Source organism: Toxorhynchites rutilus, chromosome 2 (genome assembly GCF_029784135.1).
Source record: "Toxorhynchites rutilus septentrionalis strain SRP chromosome 2, ASM2978413v1, whole genome shotgun sequence".
Classification (NCBI taxonomy): Eukaryota; Metazoa; Arthropoda; class Insecta; order Diptera; family Culicidae; genus Toxorhynchites; species Toxorhynchites rutilus.
The window spans coordinates 72,632,207-72,656,076 of record NC_073745.1 but is presented as its reverse complement, the minus strand read 5'-3'; the positions used below and the strand labels follow the sequence as shown (position 1 = coordinate 72,656,076).

At 40.8% G+C, this 23,870-nt stretch overlaps 1 protein-coding gene across 2 annotated transcripts in view; it reads right to left on the bottom strand.

Moving 5' to 3' along the window:
* LOC129768704 (heat shock 70 kDa protein 4L) overlaps positions 1-23,870 on the bottom strand; it is a 36,645-nt gene that overhangs the window by 2,158 nt on the left and 10,617 nt on the right. Inside the window, exons 2-5 of one of the 2 annotated variants that reach the window (XM_055770508.1) lie at positions 12,616-13,287; positions 11,731-12,553; positions 11,204-11,308; positions 9,999-10,100 (exon numbers count right to left, since the gene is read on the bottom strand). In XM_055770508.1, the coding sequence (XP_055626483.1) occupies positions 9,999-10,100; positions 11,204-11,308; positions 11,731-12,553; positions 12,616-13,287 (1,702 nt within the window). The remainder of the gene's footprint in view (positions 1-9,998; positions 10,101-11,203; positions 11,309-11,730; positions 12,554-12,615; positions 13,288-23,870) is intronic. The other variant, XM_055770509.1, reaches the window with a different exon arrangement.

The following is a 23,870-nucleotide window of genomic DNA, read 5'->3' as shown; positions in this document are numbered from 1 at the left end:
TATTTCTTAGAACCCTCCACAGACTGCAAATTTTTTATCGGCCGATAGTTTGGTCAGGTTGTGCTGGTTGTGCAAACACCGACCCAGTTAGTTCGGTGTAAGTTGAAAGTTTCAGTGAAGTAAAATCCAATCTGAACAACAAGGCGACCAGAGTGTTTTCCTTCCTCCGTTGTGAGTCCGGAGACGGATCGATTGAATTATTTAACTGTCTCAGGATCAGGATAAATCTAAATTCCATCGCTTATAGCTCATCCATCCTTCGATGAATTTAAGAGATTTTTTTGAAAAGCACTTGCAAAGCCGTGTATATAAATAAGTTAATGTTGATAAATTTTATTGGTTTGGGGAATAAGTTCATAGCGTTTTATATTCCTTTTGTTTTACAACGATTTGTCTGCTCAATTTCAATTCTTGAATTCCTGCATTTTCCCGCATGATTTTTTCTTGCGAGGCTTTCCGGATGTCAAGGCCGAGTCTTTAGCTGAGTTTTCCAAATTGGTATTTTTTGAAGGCTAGAGGCGAATGAACTATGAAAGTCTGATATTCTGAGAAAGCCTCTATAAAACATCATCATCATTATACCAATAAATCGAAAAACGCTACTGAATTCACAGAAGCTCTCTTCCAGCAAAAAAAATATATAAAAACCAGTTTGTTTTTGATTACTTTGAATGTTGTTTAAGAATGCATCGACATTTTCAAAATATCTTTTTGGACGAAGGTTTTAGTGGCCCTGGAAAGGACCGATTGATTCATGTTGTTTTGTAGAAGCAGTTGAAGATGAGTGATTCATGATTGATTCTTGTTGGATGAGATTTGGGTCGTTATTGCCAATGCATGTAGTGCATTTATGTGCATCGCAAATATTCTTCTCGTGCTACACCCAATCTAGTGTTGACAGAAAACATTTCATCTTCGGCAGAAAAAATGACCCACTGGCTTTTTCGTGTGCTGAAGTGTGAAATGAACAAAGAAAAGCATCTGTTTCAAAAGCTTTAAAAAATTTGTATATATGGGAGCAGACACTCTTTCTTTTTTCTTTTTTTCATTTCACTTTGGATTGTACCCAAAAAAACCAAACGATGTCAACGGGGATCGAACCAAGGCCAGCTAGAATGCAAGGCTGCTTTACACGATTACGCTATCCACATAGCTACTAGTACTATTGTATAAATGTTTGATAATATTACACCTTATTATAAAATGAAGTTGGAAAGTGTTTTCTAAGAGTAAAAAGGAGAACATAAATGTGAATCTATATCTATCTCGGTCTGGGCCGTGTGTGTGGCAAAGTATGCGAAAAGCTTTAATGCGTGTATATATTATACAAATGCTATACCAGTATTTGAGAGTCATGACATTTTCTGTTATTTCTAGGCTCATTTAATGTAATAAATCGGGATGACAAAACATGTGCTAAAATTTGGGTGCAGACATAGTGCTGCTACGGTAGGCCGCCATCAGTTCTTTGATATTATCGAGGCATTGCCGGAGCCGCGGTTAATCTTAGGTGACTTCAACTCCCATGGAACAGCATGGGGGTCACTCTACGATGACAACCGTGCCACGTTGATTTATGATCTGTGCGACAACTTCAACATGACAGTTTCAAATACTGGGGAAGCAACTAGGATAGCCAACCCTCCTGCACGGGCAAGCATGCTAGACATATCTCTCTGCTCTTCTTCATTATCCCTGGATTGCACATGGAAGGTAATCCAAGATCCCCACGGTAGTGATCACCTACCAATAATTTTATCGATCGCCAATGAATCAAAATCTAGTGAGTCAGTCGATATTGCGTATGACCTCACGAAGAATATTGACTGGAGAAAATTTGCAGAATTAATATCTGAAGCATTCATTTCGATGCATGAACTTCCTCCCCTTGAAGAGTATAATTTTATATCAAGTTTGATTTACGATAGCGCACTTCAAGCTCAAAAGAAACGTGTACCGGCTACCACTTTCCGACTTCGTCCTCCATCACTTTGGTGGGACAGGGAGTGTTCAAAGGTCTACCTTGAAAAATCATCCGCTTTCAAAAAATTCAGGAAAACTGGATTAGTGGAATGGTTTCGAAAGTACCAAGCTCTAGAAGCCAAACTAAAAGGTCTGATTAAAGCAAAAAAGCGTGGATATTGGCGGAAATTCGTCAATGGTTTGTCAAGGGAGACCGCTATGAGTACTCTTTGGAATACGGCTAGGAGAATGCGTGGCTGGAACCATACCAATGAAAGTGAGGAATACTCTGACCGTTGGATTTTCAAATTTGCAAGGAAGGTTTGTCCCGATTCTGTTCCTGCACAAAGCGTCGTACGCGATATTCCGCTCCAATGCGATTATGAGAATTTTTCGATGGTAGAATTCTCAATTGCCCTCCTCTCATGTAACAATTCAGCTCCGGGGTCGGACAAGATTAAATTCAACTTGTTGAAGAATCTTCCCGACTTGGCAAAACAGCGTTTGCTGAACTTGTTCAACAAGTTTCTGGAGCTGAATATTGTCCCGCATGACTGGAGACAAGTGAGAGTGATAGCCATACGAAAACCCAACAAGCCGGCTTGCGATCACAACTCGTATAGGCCGATTGCAATGTTATCCTGTATTCGCAAATTGTTAGAGAAAATGATTCTACTTCGTTTGGACAAGTGGGTCGAAACGAACAATTTGCTGTCAAATACGCAGTTTGGCTTCCGCCGAGGTAAAGGGACGAATGATTGTCTCGCGCTGCTATCTTCTGAAATCCAAATCGCATTTGCTCGCAAAGAACAAATGGCTTCCGTTTTTCTCGATATCAAAGGGGCATTTGATTCAGTTTCCATGGAAATTCTCTCAGAGAAGCTTCATAATCGTGGACTTTCACCAATTCTGAATAATTTCCTGTACAATTTACTGTCAGAAAAGCACATGAATTTCTCTCATGGTAACTTAAAATCTTCTCGTTACAGTTTTATGGGCCTACCGCAAGGCTCCTGCCTAAGCCCCCTCTTGTACAGTTTTTACGTCAATGATATGGATGATTGTCTAACCAGAGACTGCACGCTGAGACAACTTGCAGACGATGGAGTTATTTCCATCACGGGTACTAATCCCGTCGCTCTGCAAAAGTCGTTGCAAGATACCATGAACAATCTGTTCACGTGGGCCCTCAAGCTGGGTATCGAATTCTCTACGGAGAAAACTGAAATGGTCGTTTTTTCTAGGAAGCACGAACCCGTCTAATTCCAGCTTTACCTATCCGGCAAAACGATCCAACACTCTATGTTTTTCAAATACCTGGGTGTATATTTTGATTCTAAATGTACCTGGGGGAGACACATTGCGTATTTGAAACAGAAATGCCAGCAAAGAATCAATTTTCTCCAAACAATAACCGGAACATGGTGGGATGTCCATCCAGGAGACCTCATTCAGTTGTACAAAACAACGATATTGTCAGTGTTAGAATATGGCAGTTTTTGCTTCCGATCAGCTGCCAGGATTCATATTCTCAAGCTGGAGAGAATACAATATCGTTGCTTGCGTATAGCCATGGGGTGTTTGCATTCGACTCATACGATGAGTCTCGAAGTTTTGGCAGGAGTACCCCCGCTTACTCTTCGGTTCACAGAATTATCCTACAGATTTCTCATCCGTTGCAAGATCATGAATCCATTGGTGATTGATAACTTCAAAAATCTACTACAACTGACTCCTCAGTCAAGTCCTCTTTCAAACTCAAAGATCCTTGTTCCGTGTATGTCGCAGAAATGGGTGCGATATACTATGCTCTAGGGATCATTGAAACACTGCCCATCGACCATTATTTTATTTTTTCAGACAGTCTCAGCTCAATAGAGGCAATCCGCTCAATGAAAGTTGATAAACGCTCATCTTATTTCCTAACAAGAATAAGACATCTATTGAGTGTTTTGGTCGAAAAATTATTCAAGATTACCTTAGCATGGGTTCCCTCTCATTGCTCGATTCCGGGGAATGAGAAAGCGGACTCGCTAGCTAAGCTGGGCGCTTTAGAAGGCACACTTTTTGAAAGGCAAATTGCCTATAATGAATGTTTTCACATTCCTCGTCAGGACACACTCGTTAGTTGGCAGCGCATGTGGAGTGAAGATGAGTTCGGTCGTTGGTTACACATGATTGTCCCTAAGGTCTCGACGAGTGCATGGTTCAAGGGATTGAATGTAGGTCGTGATTTCATTCGCGTGATATCTCGGCTTATGTCCAATCACTACAACCTAAACGCGCATCTCTATCGCATTGGGCTCGCAGCAAACAATCTTTGTGATTGTGGCGATGGCTACCACGACATCGAGCATGTTGTCTGGTCGTGTATCCGGTTCCATGCTGCTCGCTCTCAGCTCTCTAGAGCACTGAGAGCACAAGGCAGACAATCGGATATCCCCGTCCGGGATATCTTAGGTAGCCGGGATCCTGATCTTCTGCTTCATCTATACCTGTTCCTCAGAAACGCCGATGTCAACGTTTAATGATGTTTCCTTCGTTGTGTCCCCGTTTCATATCCCTCCTATCCGATCGATAAACTTTTACTTAGTCGCGGCAATACATACACACACTCTTTACAGATGCACGGGCCGAAGGTTGTGCAGTCCACTGATCATTCAACAAGAGCCAAAGGTTGTACCGCTCATGACAACTCTACACGAGCTGATGATTGCGCCGGCTAGTGACCATTCTATCCTGGATTCCTCGAGTCGAGAAAGACGCACCACGCTAGATATGGGGTACAGACTAGGGGGGGGGGGGGCGTTGCTGATTAATGGTCAGCTGCATCCCAATAGGAAGTATCCCGTGTCGGGTACACGTACAGAGCATCGAAGACTACAACATACCAATTATGAGAACACTTGTAATACTAACCTCGAGCCAACCGCGAGTAATCGGTTACATATTACTAACATAGTTGTAAGACAAAATATTGGACTCCCGGCCCCGTCAGGCTAACGCCACATGTGCCTTAATAAAAAATATATTTTGGGAAAAAAAAATAGTGCGGACCAAGGCGATTGAATATTTGTTCTCCAACCATCGTTATGTTTTAGATCAGCGGTACTCAACGTTTTATTAAGAGGGGCCACAAATACGTGTTAGTCATGGTATTACGGGCAGCAAATCAAAATAAATAAAGCAGGGTGATGTCCAAGATATGACCGTTGTTAACATAGAGCTACGAAATTATAACGCGCGAAACAAACATTATAGAAATCTAAAAATGAAACTCTTTAGTACAGATATTTGTTAGTACTGACAACGACCGATAAAGGGACGCTTTCATCCAGTCAGGGGCACAAGAACGTCGACAGCAACTGAAGAACGCAGCTATCTCCGCTGGAATATACCTTCTTTACGTTCAGCTTGAAATGCGCTGCACTTTGATGTACTATTTGCCACAGTACTATTTCTCTTCTGCTTTTCTTTTGCTCGTCGATGAGAGCTCTGCACTATACTTACTTCGAGCATATTCTGAGAATGTATTCTGATGCGAAAACTTTTGCACATCCGTTCAATCGGGTTTCAAAATAGTAACTGAGTGCTTCCATTCGACGACATTCATCAACTTCTGATCAATCTGGATTATGATGATGGGCTTTCAAGCATATTTATACATTTTTGTTATTTCTCCAAGATTCATAGATTTTTGTGATCGCAATAAATTGCATTCAAAGATCACGAACGTCATTTCACGGTGAAAACGAAACGGTTTGTATACAAGGTTATATGCACTTCATTTCGTTTTCACCGTGAAGTGGCGATAATGATCAGGCCCAGTTTTTGAGATATGAAAAAAAGTTTTCATGTCAATAAGTGATAAGTATCACTCATGTACTATTTATCGTTCTGAAGTGATCATCATACCACTTCTTCCAGCCGGCAAAGAGATATTAAAGCTCAAATCCTTGCACCCCAAAAGTAATACCCTCATTTTCGAGATTTCAAATTTACATCCCAGCACAGTTGCAGAAATGTGGTGCGAAAATACAAAAGCATTCTTCATCAGATGACATGAAAATCGACGCGGTGACCACCGAACAAAATTGCACCACTGTGCAGGGATGCCAGGTAATTTTTCCAAATGTATTCACATGGTACGAAAAAATGTCGGAGGAAACCAAAAATTCATAACTTACGTTTGAACAAAGTTTGATAGTTTAGCACATTTCTTTAAACTTAACGTGAGGTTTCATTCATGTCTATTTCAATAAATGTGAACAAAGGATATATTGCGCAACTGCGAACTAAATTTTATCAGTTTAGGAATGATATTTGATTTGAGAAGTGGTTGTTTGAAAGATCTAGGTTAATCTATTGTATAGTATAGGCCCATAATAAAAATACAATGTCACAATCATTCAAATTCCCAAACGCTAATGAACTAATGTCTTCTAAAAACAATATGTATCCAGGCCGTCTTCAAACCTGACATCTCTGCCACTGTGTATGATTCCAACTATCATATGTGTGTATTGATTAAATTATTGATTAAACTAGTGAATGAATGAAACAATTTACGAATACAATTGCAAACAAATCCCAATTTAGGTCAATTCATGCATTGTGATAAATTACGTTCTTCGTAGGAAGTAAATTTAATGACTAATTCTGACCGTCCGTTATCCTTTTACGTATGACATGAGCCTCAATTCATTGGTACTTTTTTAACCGCAAAAATCCTTGGAAAACACATTCCGGTCTGCAAAAATGCAAGCCGAAAAAGTTTTTTCATAGTGTTTTCAAAACAGTTTTTAAGCTATTCCCCTTCATTCCGCGCGGCGAATGACGTGAGATGGCAATATTTCCCACTTAATTTTGGAAGCAACTTTACTTTTTAGCTCCTTTTTGATACCAGAATCGATAACATATGAGGGCACGACCCTAAATCACACCTAGTGACAAATTATAGTCACCGCATTCGCCTTCGGGAACACCATGACTTGAGCCATCTCGCGCCATTCGCCGCGTAGAATAGGGGGGATGAATCAAATTTTCGGATCAATAATTAACAATCATATAACTCTTGGACATTTTGTCTTTCGAATGAAGTGATTATTATACTACTACGCTTGCCGGCAAAGAGGTATTAACGTTCAAAACCTTGCTTTTCGAGTGTCACGCTCTCGTTTTCGAAACTTTGAACTTACACTCCGGTACATGGATGAAAGACGTAGCCCTACGTCGGGCTGTCGAACGAGATTTTCGACTTTCGGCGCAAAAGAGTGGTCACATGGTGGTATGCAGTCACAAACACCAAGGTTGCAATTCGGGAGTCAAAATCAACAACGACCGCATTCCCCGCCGTAGAACGTTGAGAATCCTGGGAGTGGTGGTCGATTGCAACCTGAACTACCAGCACCATTTCGACGAGGTGAAGAAAAGCTGTGCCACCCGGTTAAACCTCTTAAAAACCATCTCCAAACCTCACCGGAGTAACAACCGAACGATCCGTTTACGGGTGGCCAAAGCCATCATCAATAGCCGCCTCACCTACGGTCTCGAAGTGACATGCCTGGCCAGAGATAAACTCCTAAAAACTCTATCACCGATTTACAACAATGGACTACGGATTATCTCTGGTCTGCTACCATCAACACCAGCAGCCTCGGTATGCGCCGAAATAGGAGAACCTCCGTTTGACATTTTTGTGGACGCGGCGATAGTTTCCAGAACTGCGAGCTTTCTCGCTAAAACCAGCGGAGGTAAGGAGACACACCTGACTGTTTTAACGAACGAAATCTTGCAGCAGGTGACACACTCAAACCTCCCATCGATAGCTAAACAGCTTTGGTTTGGGACTAACGACTGGAGGTTGCCGGTGGTCCAAGTGGATGATACAATCAGGAACAACTTTCGAGCTGGGGCAAGCTCTGTGGGTCTGGAGCAAACCTTTGTCGAACTTGTCTCAAGAAAATAACACAATTATGAAATTCGCTACACGGACGGTTCCAAAGGGATGCAAGGAGTTGGTTTCGGGGTAAGCGGTCATAATAACTCTCTTATTTCCAGCAAGAAGCTCGTCGACATTTGCCAGGTTTCCTCGGCCGAAACTGCTGGAATATTTGAAGCTGCCACTATACCGTCAAGCAAATCGATCCTGATAGTTACCGACTCGGCTAGCGTCATCGATGCCGTTGGCGCGGCTATAACTAGGCACCCATGGATACAAGCTATCAGGAGGTATCTGCTGCCGGAAACAGTCCTCATGTGGGTCCCCGGACATAGTGGCATAGCCGGCAATGAAGCGGCCGACCGTTTTGCTGGAATCGGTCACCTTGGACAACTTTTGACGCGCAAAGTACCGCTAGACGACATCAGACTATGGATCGCCAACACATTCATAACTTTTTGGGCGGAAAAATGGTCCGTTGAAGCGACGTTGTTCCTCCGGAGAATCAAAGGATCCATCACCAGATTCGAAGACGTCAAAACGATGAGAGAGCAACGAAACTTATCCAGGTTAAGAACCGGCCACTGCAACATGTCACAACTTCAACAGAGGACCCTTTCATCCCCTTTGTGACTTGTGCGAGGTTCGCAATTCAGTCGAACACATCCTCTGTATTTGCCCAAAGTATGAGAACCTCCGGAACTCACACGGGATCAGCGGGAGCATTCGAGATGTGCTTGGCGACGAACCTTCACAAACTACTGCACTGCTCTGTTTTTTGAAAGATGCCGATCTGTACTTTAAAATTTGAACAAAAAACTTGTGATTAAATCGAAGATCCTTGTTCCTTCCCCTTCGCGATAAGGGGAACAAGAATAGTCGGCATCTTCGAGTGGCGCGGATTCCCCATCTGTGGCCTGGGGCCATGGCAAGCGGACATCCTCGTCAAACCAGGGGAAAAAAAAGCTCAAATGCGTAGAAATTCTCGTGACGAAATCTGTTTTTGTTTAATTGTTTTATTGTTAATTGCTTGTCCGTATGTGCATGTAAAATGGATAGTAAGCGGACTTTGCGGCATGGTTTCGGCCGTTTTTACTGAGACGAACCAGCCCAGGAGGCTGAAAGTCTCAAAAATAAAGAAAAAAAAGTAGCCTTACGTCAAAACTGTGTTTGACATCATCATTGAGAAAGGCTGCTGGAGCAAGACTGTTCGCGACCGACAGCGCGAATGATGAGTAAGTGTCCCATCACATAGTTTTCCTTTTCCAACCGTATCCTAATTCCCATCCAAACCGCTCCCTTTCCATCAAGAATGCAATGTGAGGTGCATGACACATCTACAACCAGCACAATAACCTGATGTGGAGTGTAAACGCACACAACCGAAAGTGTAAGAAGCATACAAACCGATTCCTACCGATGCCATACAGGATCCCATATTCAACCATTGAGTTTGCAAGATAACGAATAAATTCCCTGTTTAGAAGATTTTCCAAAGAGTTTTCAAAGAGTTTTTCTTCAAAAAAAGCCACATCCAACCGGCTTGGTCTTTCACAAGACTAAGGTGCCAAATTATCCCAATTCCTGAGATATCAACATCGAGACCTCCTTCAACCGAAGGATCCGCCCCTCATGTAAATGGTCAGAGCCATCATAGACTGTTGTTTGAAAAATCATGATCATGGTTTCAATTATGAGATTTAAAAATTTCCCTCTAGCCTCGGAAAATCACAATTTAGAAAACTAAACTGAACTCTCGGCCTCGAGAAAGACCATTTGGAAATTTTGCTGTCATCTAGGCGCTAGCTGGATGACTAATGAATCGTGAGTGCTATGAGATCGCGAAAAGCTCACTTATACTCAGTGAATTGAAAACGGGAGGAGCTTAAGTTGCAATGTTTTTTTTTCTATTCACACTATCCTTAGAACGAACGCTACGTCAAAACAAAGTAATGATTCCTTAGCGTTTCGTTATTGTTATACATAAAAATAGTTTAAAATGAATTAATACCAGATGAACCAACCGGAAGACCCTTCGGGGCCGCAGATTGAGTATAGTTGCTATATGTATCAATCAAGAAATAACTCATCCTACCTCCAATTCATGATAATTTGCCAGATCAGTATTGGCGAAACCGTGCGTTTTACCCTCAATCGTCAATTCGGTCGACTTCGAAGTGATTTTCTTTTTCTTATCCTGAAACAGAAAAAATAAGGTTATGTGCATTGTTAGAATTTATGTATATAGTAAAACGATTAACTTATTTGATTGTTCGAGAAAAAAATCAGCGCAAGCATTTTCGTTGAAATAATACTATAGAAAGATTTTTTTTTGCATTAGACTATTCACTTGGCAAAATTGGAAGAAAAACATGCTTAAAGATGTGGTGTTATGAAATGAACACATAACCCTTTGCGGTCGCTGTCATCGTAGTGAGGACATTTTTTAATCGTAGAAGTATTTTTATGCGTTACAAAATACAGTTTTATCATCAATTTCGCGTGTTTTAATGTTTCTATTGCCTTCGCTTTTGTACAGGAAAACGACTAAGAAACGCTCGATTCTACTATCTCGAAGAAAAGACTTCCGACCACGAAGGGTTTATTTATATCGCATTCGAAAAAAAAAAATCTATTAGAAATTTCCTGTGCATTGTAGTAGTCAAGCAAAACCACACAAAAATATAGATTCCTAATTTGCCATCCAAAAGTAAAGAACCATCTACACCAATTGACCACGAGGAAACTAAATCAACCGCTATTTAAAATAAACTATTTGGAAAAATGTAATAACTTGATATATCATCACAAAAAAAAAACTAAAACTAAAGCGAAGAACAGGTTTGGGAAAACATCGGATCAATTTCGATTTTTGTCAACCTTTTCTTCTGGAAAATTGGAAGGATCCATTGGATATGTGAGGAACTGAACGCTAGAGTAGGTAGATGATGTATTTTTCGTTCCAGATGTAATCTTGACTCAAAAACAAAAAAAAAACAAACTTTCTACTTCATAAAGATACTCCAAACAGTTGCAAACACAATCCAGGTACAAAAAAAACCGTTTCTCAATTAAGTACTTTACAGCGATTTTGAGAAGAATGAGCCTTTTTCTGCTCGAAAAAAAACAAGGGTAAACAGGAAAGGGAAAGCTAACAGGAAAGAATTTACACGACGAAATTAGAAGTTGTGTTGGGAGAGAGACATAGCAAAATATTGTATGATGGTTTCCATTAAATTATGCGCTAGTAGCCTAGCTTAATTTTCGATTGCTTAAATTTTTGTGTTTTGAGAGACGTACCGAAGAGGTAAACCATCTGCTGACCCTTTGCGTCCAACTCCCTCCACCTCCACTGTTATCGGTGTCTGATTTAGTATCATTTCTAGTTTGCTCATCATCGCTACCCTAGAAGAAGGTATGGAGAAGGAATAGAGAACAGAGTATCAGAAGGGGGCAAAAACCCGGTCGGTCGTGCAGCTGCGTCTTGACGCTGGTTTTTTTTTGGCAGAATTTTTGTTCTTTCCCTATTTGGAAAGCAAAATCCGGAGGATGCGTTTCTCTGTTACTGTAGGTTTTGTTTTGTGCAAGTATCTCGTCAGAACAAAGGAAACAAAGAGTAAGGAGTTAGAAGGAAATCTCGGAGAATGGATTAGCATTTCGATTCTCACAGATGGGAAAAGGTGACAACACAAACGCATCGAGAGAATTCAATCTAGCAGACATTCATTCCCAAACCACAGCGCTAATATAACTTGAATGAGGAGTGAAATGAACGAAACTAACTAACGAACGAACGAACAAAAAAACCATAAGTGTTCATAGTTTACCTCTTGAATGTCCATCGGTTCTCCAGTTTTAGGAGCTTCCTCTCCCTGGCTAGCGTTCGATTGTTGTTCACCATTAGCAGTGGCCGGAGGTGTGACAGGTTCTTCGGATTCTTTCTTCTCGACCATGGTTGCATTGGAGACCAGAATGATACCGTTTTGATTGATACGGACTTTGATTTTCACTTCTTGTGCATCACCATTGGCGCTTGGTTTGATGTCCTTGATGCAGAAGGAGCCGATGAAAGGATCCGGAAAGGGAACACTATTTGGTTCGTAGTGAATATTTATGGTAAATGGTTCACGTCGATGGACCGTCAATAATCGCGAGAACGGGGCGGTATGGTACTGCTCGAAGACTTTCATCTCCGTCCGCTGCGAACCATCCTCCCAGGAGATCAACACTGGATAGGCCTGCACATCATTGCAGCTGAACTCGCGCACGCGAACCGCCGGCGATAGGATTGCGCACTGCAGAGCGGCTCCACGCGAGACGGCTTCATCCTGGTTCAGGGTAGTGCTGGCCGGTTTTCCATAGATTTGTTCGATCAAATGCTTGATTGCCGGGACACGACTGCCCCCTCCGACAATCTCAACGGAATGTATATCCTCCAGAGCCAGATTGGAATCCTTGAGCAGTTTCTTCATCGTGGTCTCGATGCGTTGCAGCAAACCGGCGCACAGCTCCTCCATTTGGGATCGCTGCATAGTCGAGTGGACGTCGATCTCGTTCATGAAACACTCAATGTTCAACGGCAGTTTGGTGCTGTTGGCAGACATCTGCTTCTTCAGCTTCTCAACTTCGGTCAAGAGACGTAGAAAAGCCCTGCGGGAAAAGCAATGTTTAGAAAAAAAATTGATTGGAAATGTTCAAACACTTCAGCTTACCTCTTATTTGTCCTGGGGTCAATTTTGTACTTCGTCTGGAATTCATTGCTGAAATGGTCGGCCAGCTGAAAGTCAAAGTCCCGCCCGCCGACTTGCTCAGCGCAACTGGCCAGCATCTTCAACTTGCCCTTGTGGAAGGCACAGGCCGACACCTGCAGTGCCGAGTGACCACAATCGACAAAGATCACATTGCGGGGTTTTTCTTCGGCCGCCGGCAGATCCTGCTTGTAGAATCCATAGCTCAACGCTGTGGCCGTGGTTTCGTTCACCAATCGCAGTACATTCAAGCCGCAGATCCCGGCGGCATCGAGCAGGGCCTGCCGCTCGGCGTTGGTAGAATACGACGGAACCGTGATAACGCAGTCGTTGATCTGGGCCTTCAGCTCCTTGAATGAGTCGTCCTTCAGCTTCGTAAATAGCATAGCGGTGATCTGTTCCGGGGTGAATACGCATTCTTCGTCCTGATAGTTGACTCTTATACCAATGCCACCATCTGGCCGGGGTTCTACCTTGTAAGGTATCCTGCGTAACTCGTTCTGTACGTGCGGATCGTTGTACTTGCGCCCAAGCAACCGCTTGAAGCCCCCGATAGTGTTGTTCATGTTGGTCACCTGCTGATTCTTGGCGGCCACACCGAGCACACGATTTCGACCCGCGAATGCAACGCATGATCTGAAGACAAAGTTGAGGAAAAAAGTTATTGTTACTATCGCCTATTCCTATATTTGAACACATTTTTTTTTAAATCACAGCAAAGCTAAGCAATTGTGGCAATACTTTCTGATCAAGCGCAAAACATTTATTGATATGTAACTCATTCTTAAACGATTGTTATCTACTAATACTTTTATTTTTACTTTTAGCATCCCTGCTTTCAAATGATCATAATGATAGTCGGTATGACTTTTCCATTCAGGTTACTAGAACAACCAACATGAACAATTTTTCACTCTAGTTTTGAACCAACATTATTTCGAAGTCGAAGCAAACGTCGAAAAATCCAAAATACCGAACAATGGTAGAGATTCTGGAAGAACCGCGATCATACAGGCGATAATTCTGCTGATCACGAAACTCCTGTAGCGGATTGCGGCTCCCAGCTAACAAAACCCGGAACGCACCCTGGAGGCTCTTCGGAGGCTTTAATTTCAGAGGACGGCATCATTTTCAGAAAATGGTTTGTACGCTACACGACCGCTTCGGAAGCAACACACGATATTTAAACAGTGCGGTGAAAGTTCGATTACTACTCCATTAGTCGGATACCGTTTTCCACAGCCGGTATCTAAACTATATCCTACCGCGTCTGCTGAATATATGACTTTCGAAGACACCGTGAAAAAACTGAAGAAAATATTCGGTGAACAAACCTCACTTTTCTGTCATCGGTTCTAGTGTCTCCAACTGTCAAAAAGTCAAGGAGTCGACATCAGAGGGGTCCTATGCGGCCATCTTTTCGTAGCCAGTATAAAAGTCATAACCTAAAATAAAAAATGAAGTGCTCCGTGCGATCCTACAGCAGTGATTTTGATTGTAAATCGCCAGATAAAGTGTCCGAATTAATATCCAAACACCGCTTGCCAAAGAAAACTGTCCAACGTAATTGAATGTCCAACATATATGACTCCAAACAATAAACAATACGTAAGCCCCTGAGCGCGAGTTCTGCTTTATGCTACCTACGCTCAATTCGTGTTGATTGGGATAGGGTTGCCAGAACCTCGGTCGACTTCATGGCTGTGTTATTTATTTATAATGATTCTTCATTCCATTGAGTGATTAGACCTTCTTCACAAATTTTCGCCAATAAACCCGATCCATGGCTGCAGTTCTTCAACTCCTTACCGCACCGATTCTTGCCAAGTCCTGTTCCAACTGATCCAACCACCTCTCGCTCGCTGGGCTCCTCTTCTTCTTGTTCCTACCGAATTCGATGCGAATACCATCTTTGCAGGGCTGCTGTCCGGCAATCTTGCAACATGCCCTGCCCATCGCACTCGTCCAGCCTTGGCGACTTTCTGGATGCTGGATTCGCCGTAGAGTTGCGCCAGTTCGTGGTTCATTCTCCTTCTCCATACTTCGTTTTCCTGTACACCTCCGTATATTGTTCTGAGCTCGGCGTTCGAAAACACCACGTGCTCGTGAGTCTTCTTCAAGCATCGTCAAGCTAATTATAGATATGATAAACATGTGACATGTACACGATTAAAATTCGGCCCTGTTACAGCCTAAAATAAACAAAAGGGATAAAAAAAATCGTGCCCGCGTGTTGAAGCCCGCTCTCCGCATAACACCTTCCAGCGTCACGTTGAAGAGCGGACAGGAGAGTCCACCGTCTTGTCGAAGTCCCCTGTGAGTGTAAAGACTTCGATTTCGCGAACCTGTGTTTCAGTGACTCTGCAAAATCTCATCGATGAGTTACGGCAGCCTCGTTTTCTAAACTTGGAACTTACACCCCAGTTCATAGATGAAAAACTTAGTGCTACCGAAATACTTGGGAAACATTTTCAACAAAAATTGACTACAGCCGGATCTAGAGAATCTAGAGATCAACTCTGGCTGTCCGAAGAGCGGTAAGGCTTTCCTTTATCCAGCATTACAGTTTGTCCACTGGCAGGGATCACTACTCATAATACAAGGATGCGTGATGATGATAGAGCTGTAGCTTTTCCAAATTGTTTCCGGTAAAAGTTGTTGAAATAACTAAACCAAGTCAAGCCGGTATTAATAGACACAAAACATGTGGAGACGATCTGGCGTAGTGGTTAACATCCGTACCTCTCACGCTAAAGGTCACGAGTTCAATTCTCACTCCCAACATTCTTCCAACGGAATAAATCCGTTGGTCCAAGTGATGAACCAGTCGAAGGCTGAAAATCACTATAATACAGCAAAAAAAGCACACAAAGCCATCGGCTCGGAGCGCAGTCTAGTCGATCCAAAATCGGTGCAGGGTATCAACTCAAAGTCCGTGATATCCCCTGATTATCCAGCAACTCTCCATACTATTTCCAGACATAGGATAGTAGTAAAAAAAACCCTCATAACGTTAACGTTTCCAGGTGAGATCACTCAACTATGGAAAATTCAAATTCCCCCATAGCGAAGCAACTTTTATTATTGTAAAAAAAAGGAAAAATCACAAATCAATGAAAACGATGGCAAAATTACATGAATTGGGCTTCGAATTGCTTCCGCATCTACCGTATTCTCCAGATCTGGCCCCCAGCGACTATTTTCTGTGCGTAGACCTGAAGAGAATGCTCGCTGGCAAGAAATTTAAGAGATGAAGTGATAACCGAAACTAAGGCCTATTTTGGAAAAACCGAAAGAGTACAGGCAAACCTTTTTTGTGCGGGGGATAGGGATCGCACAAAAAAGTCGCATAAAAAATCGTGCAAAACTTCACCTGCATCTTTAAAAAATAGTGTTTGGTATACATCATGAAAAAAAAACTTTTTTTTTGTGCGGTAGATAGGGACCGCAGAAAAAAAGTTTCCCCCAAGAAAATAACTCAAATCCACGCCATTTACCGTTCAATTTCCTTTTGTTTCCCTGCTTTGCGATGGGACACTTTGCCTTTTCGTTTGCGCGTGGCTTTGTTGTGCTTTTAGTTGCATGTCGAAACGTGTTGCTGTTATAAATCATGTCATGCAAAAACATAGAGCATTTGATGAGAGGAGGGAAATGATTTCAGAAGTGGATAATTGAGACGCAAATATGCTTTTTTCGCACTGAAATGCTTATAAACCGTCGAAAAAAAACGATAACTTCGTCAAATATGCTTCTTTTCATACACCACACAAAAAATCGCACAAAAAAACCGCACAAGAACAGAAAATCGCACAAAAACAGGTTTTACTGTACTATAAAAATGGTAAAAGAAAAGTTGCAAGATTGCTATAATCGCTGTATCGCCCTAAAAGGCAATTATGTTGAATAATAAAATTGAATTTTGCAAAAAAAAGTTTTACTGTGTTACCTTATAAAGTTTTCAGCCGAACTGTTACTATAAACATTTATTTTGGAACCGGAAGAAATTGCAGGCAACGAATTTGAAAAAAAAACAGCTTAGCTAAAAGATAGAAGTCCTTCAAGCACTCGAATAATCGAATTCAAGTGGAATATATGGATAGGGTAGATACCCCGAAGATACTTTGCACCATCCAAACTATTCTCTAATTTGTCGTGTTAATATACAATCCGCGGCTATCTGAATCTCACTTGAAAAACTTTCGTCAGTGAATGATGATGGAACAGACGACGAAACAGTACAGAAGACCATAAAAAATTATACAGCATTTGTCAAGATTTTTAACAACAACATAAACTTAAAACATTTTCTCCTTATATCAAAGAACAAATTTGGACATGGTTTGAAATGCGATCCGACTGGCAGTGACGAAAGTTTTGGATCAATTTCAGAACAAACTCATCGATCTACAAATGATTGATTTTTATCCTGATATGCGAAATAAGCGTTACAAGTGCTGTTGTCTTTTGCGTAGAATTTGTGCGATTCTGGATATTCTACAATGATGCTAATGAGAACAAAACACCGTAACAGATATCGAAGACATGTGGTGTGCTTTCCGACAACGTTCTCAAGAATTACGACTTTGGCGGAAATCGTTCAGGCGCAAGTGTCATACTGACTTACCAAACTTTATATACCTTTTTTGTAATCAAATACATGTATAAAATCAACCAAAAAAATAAGCAACAAGCGAATATAAATTGAAAACCGTTTGTATTCTTACATTGCTTTACTGATATGCTACAGACTTTCTTACAAAATACTGATACTGCTCATGTTTGCATAGGAGACGTAATCACCATCAATACCATCAGTGTTGGGAAAACGCAATTTTGTTGTTTTTTTTGCCTACAAGCGTAACCATGCAAATTTCCAATGAAATAATCTGAGGGATACTATCGGCAAAAAGGGGGCCTAGGAGATTTTGCGGATTAAAACATATTTTTTCCATTTTTTCCTAGTCGGTTCTCGAAATTCGATAATTTTTTTTTCCATACCTTCATTGCCTCTCAGGCAGTCCCAAAAGGTCAATTTTCGGCCAATTTTTTTTTTTTTATATGACACCAGATCTCGATGTTTGATGCATTTTCAAGTCATTTGTCGTCGAAAAAAAAACGGTTTTCCTAATTTCCTTTACTCACCCCTTGGAAGATTTTCGAGGATCAAGAAATCAAAACTTTGAGTCGGTTTTTGAAATTTGGCATGACTATTTTCGCTGCCACCCTAGCGTACAGCAATGCGAAGCGCAATACTGGATAATTAGAATTTACTCGATGGAAATTTTTGAGCGTATTAGGGCCATCGTTTCTTATCGTAAGAAAATATTTTTGCTCGAAAGCAGTAAAATTTCTGCGAAAAAAAAAAGATTTCTACCTTTTTCATCATAGTTTATACTGTCAGGTTTCTTATCCTCGTTAAGTGAGGACTTCGCCCCCATTATATTGATCTAAGAATAAATTTCATCATGAAATAATAAATTCATGATAAAAACTGTGCTGCGGTGGTAAATACGAAAGTACCATTTTTTTCTTATTCATTCTTTTTCACATTTTCTTCTAAATTTTTTTATGGTAAAGTTACCTGCTTAATTTTCGGAATATTCCATTCATTTCTGAACGATCTGTTGGCTTTAAAAGAGCAATACGGAATACGGAATACGGAGCAACACGGTAAGGGAAGAAGACGGCATGTCAGTTGTGACTACACTAATTTATAAAAATTGCATGACTTCAACATCTTTATCGAGTTTCCTTATTACAATTTCTCATTTTATTTCGTAACAGGAGCTTCGACAAAACTCATAATATGATTTGTCGGAATTTTTCCTTCTTCATTCGGGTAAACATTCCATTCGGGTAACTGTCGCAATCGGGTATTTTTTACATTCGTGTAAATGTCCATTCGGGTATATGTTGCATTCGGGTATTTGTCACATTCGGGTATGTGTTACATTCGGATAAATGTGCTTGGGTAAACGTGTTTCGGGTGAATGGGACACAACCATATCGAGCACCTCCGTTAACACGTTAAGCCCCGCGTCGGGCCCTGAGAACTGACGCCGAATTTTCCGTCTTTTTTGCGACGGTCTCATCGAACCGACAATGGACATTTCGTTCGGAATTCTTCGTCATTGGGAACGACAAAAACAAAGTCAGAAAATGGTGATTAGAAAAGTTCGCTAATAATCTCGTTATCTTTATGTACCCTTTTGGACAATTTTTGAACAACAACTCATGCACCCAACGGAGGTGAACATGAACAGGGTATACTTAACATTCTGGATGAAGTTGGTTAATTTGAGTTATTTGTTGAATCATTGTAAAAAATGGAAAAGCGTATGATACTGATTATCTTGATCGTGAGGCTACCTAAATTTTAAAGCTCAGCTTTAGAGCTTATGTTAGTTTCGTCGTTGGAAAGCCTCCTCCAACTGCAGTGTACTTGTGCAAAGAATTTCATCGATGTCCATTGCTTTGAAAACTCAGTGCTTTAAAGTTCCGTCTAGTTTAGACATTTGGAATCCTCACTGTCTGAATGGAGCCAATAGTATCGGAACCATGCGAAGAAGCGGATTATTCGGTTCGCTTCACAGTGTTTACACTGGAACAACCCTCACTAGCTGCCAAGTTAACTCATTTTAAGCCAGGTGTTCGAAAAATCGAACAACATCATTGATAATGTTTCATGGCTTTGGAATGCAACCATATGGCAATGTTTTAAGATCAAACGATAGCTTAGTCTATTAGCTACCACTTACAATCAATTTCATTCAATCTTGTATAACTTTATGTGGCAATAAATTCGGTTTAAATCAACTAAGTGCGAAAAGTACATAACCACACATAACCTAACAAAAAACAAAATCTTATAAAATTCAAAAGTATGTAATTTCTACAGTATTACTTTGATAAAAGATCACACATTGTGATGTACGAAAAAAACATTGGATTGAACTTCCTACGAGAACAAAAAAGTTAGGTTTTGGCCAATATTTTTGTTTGGTGATTTTTCGATTTTTTGTCATTTTCCGGAAAACGGAAGAACGGAAAAAATTTTTTTTTCAAGTATGGGGTTTCTCTAACGCCAATAATCAAAATTACTCCTATTGCTTTTGTTAAAAAAAAACTTTTTTACAGTTTGGTCGTTAATGGGTTAAGAGATTTGGTGCTCAATCAATCAGTAGTGAAATGTTACACGTAAAAAGGGATCCGCGTTAACTCTAACTCAGTTCTAGATCCACAACGGCTGTTGTTCAACAGAGTAGTTTCAGACTTCGTCTCCCACAATTCAGGAAATAAAGTTCAGTAACATTTTATTATACAGTAGAACCCCGATTATACGCGAGCGGATGATCCACGATGCGGTTTATCCGCGAAAGCGAGTTTCACAGTAATTCTATAGGGTTTCCCGAAATTTGTCAGTGAGAGGTGGGAGCTTGCTCTCTTATTTTTTGTCATGACTTACACATTATCTGACCACTGGTGTACATCCCCTCACAAATAGATGGTTTAATGATTTCTATATTAATAAAACATACTTTTCGCGTTGAAATAATCTTTTTTCGTGTTTGCACTTCATTTTTAGTCCTTTATCGCGTTATCCGCGATTTTCGTTATGCGCGGTGACCTAGCCAGACTATTTCGCGGATAATCGGTGTTCTACTGCACTTATTAGTAATTTTCATTGATATCATTAGGGCAGTAAAGTGCATGTGCCTGTTGATATAATGAACGAAAACAACGAATAAATACTCATAGCACTTGAAGTCAATACAATAACCATGGACCACGGAATCATCCAACAGGTAATATAGGTTTTCCTGGGATACTTTGACTGAATCAGTGAAAAACATTCACATTATAAGCGAACGAGAGTGTGGGCTGCTACAACTTGTGATGCATCACGAGTTGAGCGAAACGGGCGGTGGTTGTTACTCCGATACTGAAAAAGTTTGAATAAAAAATGCACCCGAGGAGAAATTTTCAGAATGTATTCCAAACGTGAAACTATATTTTTACATCCATCCCATTGATTACCTCGCTGCACACAAACAGCTTGTATTCTACCATAAGCTCCACGCCGAAGCTGAGACCACCGAGGCAGTCGTGTGCAGCGCGCAGAACAGTATCGAAAAGATGGAGAATTGCGCAATTTTATTTCGCATCGCATATGCCCAATACCATAAAAGTCGATGAATTTCGATTACCGTCGAGTCCGTCGTCATAAATTTTTCCAATTTGCTCTCTAACCATATGGTTAACACCTGATTGAATCATGATTAACCGAAAAGGCTACACGAGTTTTAGTTGTTAGCTGGATATGGATTTGGACGATCGGAAACCGATCTCAGGTGACTTACCATCATAATATTCAAATTCGCTCGGCTGAATGCATATTCCTACTTGTGTACAGTAGGGAAACAAATTCCTGTCTCGAATAAGTTCATGTTTGTGTTGGTTCCTCGCATCGTTTGCTCCAGTTCTTAGCTGCAATCGGCGAAACGGTGTGACATAATTGTGACCAACAACATAAAAATAAAACTACCCCCTCGACTCTCTTCCACTACTGAACACAATTTGACGTGTCATCTTCGAGAGTATGGGTATGACCATCGCACGTCATGCAAACATGCGCGTTGTTTACACCGGTTTAGTATATCCCAGAAAAATCCGAAGATGACTAACCAACTCGCTGCTGTTGGGCGAGAGGGACGGACACATTAGGTGTGGTGGTGTAGACGGAGGATGCGTGAAAGAACTAAAATACGCTCTTAATAAAGACGCTGGCGACCGTATTTATAGATCAACTCAGATTTGCTTATTTGCCCCACAAGGTGGTAAAAGAAAATCGATTCCGTTCATAACTGCGACGCCCACATTGCGCGCACATCACGCATATGTCGCGCCCCGCAATTGATTTGTCGAGAGATTGGTCACACATTTTTGGAAGTGGTTTTGAGGCATACACACCGCGGCCAAGGTAGACCGCGTAGCTAGTGGACAACAAAAGCAGAAATTACAGAGTGTTTCGGGTTTCCCGCTTTGATTTATTGCCGTGCAATCGAATGGGGTAAAAGGAACGATTGTAAATCGTCGGCTGCGTGAGATCACTAGGTGGGACTGTTGGGAATTACTACTAAAGTATGAGCATGGTGTATTAAAATTCAACGCATGTTCTCAACAGTACCGGAAAGGTAAATAGATGAAAAAGGAGAAGAACCAGGATAAACTGAACGATTAAACGATTGAATAAAAAATTTGTTTTTTTTTGTTTCTTTCACCTGGGGAATATATACAAAAGGAAAGTACTGTAAAATAAGAATATACAAGTTATACCATAAAGATGTATGCACAGCAAAAATAACCAAAAAAAAATTGGAAGCACAATTTGATTTTAATTTATTTTCATAAAAGGGATAATTCTTAATGAGAGATAACGACTTCGACGATTTCTCCAGTTTATATATTGGTGTGCTCGCGTGCCCGAGTGGTTGGCGTCACACATTATCATGTCGGGGGTTTGGGTTCGATTCTCGTTCTGGCCGGAAAATTTTTCGTCACGCGTGCTCTAATCTAAGTATTAATAATGACGCAATAAATATTTACGTTGAGACGGCGAAAGTTCCACTGGGAACGTTAGTGCCATTCAAAAAGATGTTTTGATAAATATATTCAATATAGAATAAGACTAAATGATACTCAGAACAATATACAGTGATGTACAAGAAAACGCAGTATGGAGAAGGAGAATGAACCACGAACTGGTGCAACTCTACGGCGAACCCAGCATCCAGAATGCTGGACAAGTGCGATGGGCAGGGCATGAACAGCAGCCCTGTAAAGATGGTTTTCGCATAAGATGCGGTGGGAACAAAAAGAAGAGAAAACCAGTGAGCGAGGTAGAGCAAGACATGGCAAGAATCGGTGCGACCGGGAGTTGAAGAACTGCAACTATGGATCAGATTGATTGGCGGAACAATGTTGTGAATAAGATATAATTTCTTCATGGGATGTAACATCATTATAAATAGATGAATAGAGAGCTAGTTGACCGTGAGAATTTTCGTTACACAAAATCTGGATTTTCATTATGATAAAGTTAAATCAGGATTATTTCAGAAGAATCAACCAAAAAACAAACGTTTGTCTAGATAACAGAAAACGTGCCAAAAAGTTACTGGAACCATATGATGCATATGATGTAGGATTACGTTAGGCTACGGTGATACTGCCTGCAGCTTCTTACGAAAATAAGGGTGGGTTTAGACTAGTGATATATTCATGTGAAGAAATATGATGAGATTTATAGAAATCGCATCAACTGTTTACACTAGCGTGAACTTCTATAATGAATATATTCATATTTTCGGTGAATTTATTCACCTGAAGTAGAACTGCATCCAACTTTAGTGATTTCTCACCAGTGAGAAATTCACAAGCGTTTCATATGCTGAATTTATTCAAGTTATATATACCTCGAATAAGTGTATCATATTTATTCTCACCCGTTTACACCTATATTCACGTGAATAAATCCATCTATAGCTATAGATCTCCCTAATGTAAACCCGCCATAAGGCTGCACGAAACGCATACAATCGTAAGAAGTAAACAACCACATAGAATTGTATTGGTGTGGTTACATTGCTTCCCACTTGCTTCGTTCGAATTCGTCAGCTTCTATCGAACAAAATTGTTTGTTTCTCTTTGTCAGTTATCGCACAATCAAGTTTTCGTGCGTACTCCGATCAAGTGTCACCTCAGCCTTAGGCTATTTGTTGTATATTGATTTTGGATATGTTTTTAAAATTCCATAATCAAACTCTTTGCTAATAATTTGGTGGCCCTAAAAAGGACCGTTTAGTTTGATTGTTGGATATTGTTTGTGCACTCCAGCAGTGGTACAATAGAGCGATAATGGCAGAAGGGTGGTGTTTAGTTGTTGCATATCACACTATAAGTTGCGAAATGAGAGGAAATGAGATATGCTGAATACTGCCTGGATTAGATGGCTCCTGCGTTCTGTATGAATAAAATAACACAAAGTGTATATGGAGAGTGAATGAATAGTTTCTCTATTATCATTTTTGCTTTAAACTTGAGGCACACAAAGCTAAATAATTCAACACGAATTTCAATTAGACTAAGAAAACGAAAAAATAGACAGCTCAAATCGGAAGATCCGTTCTCGAATAATGCGCGAACAGACATTTGTGGCG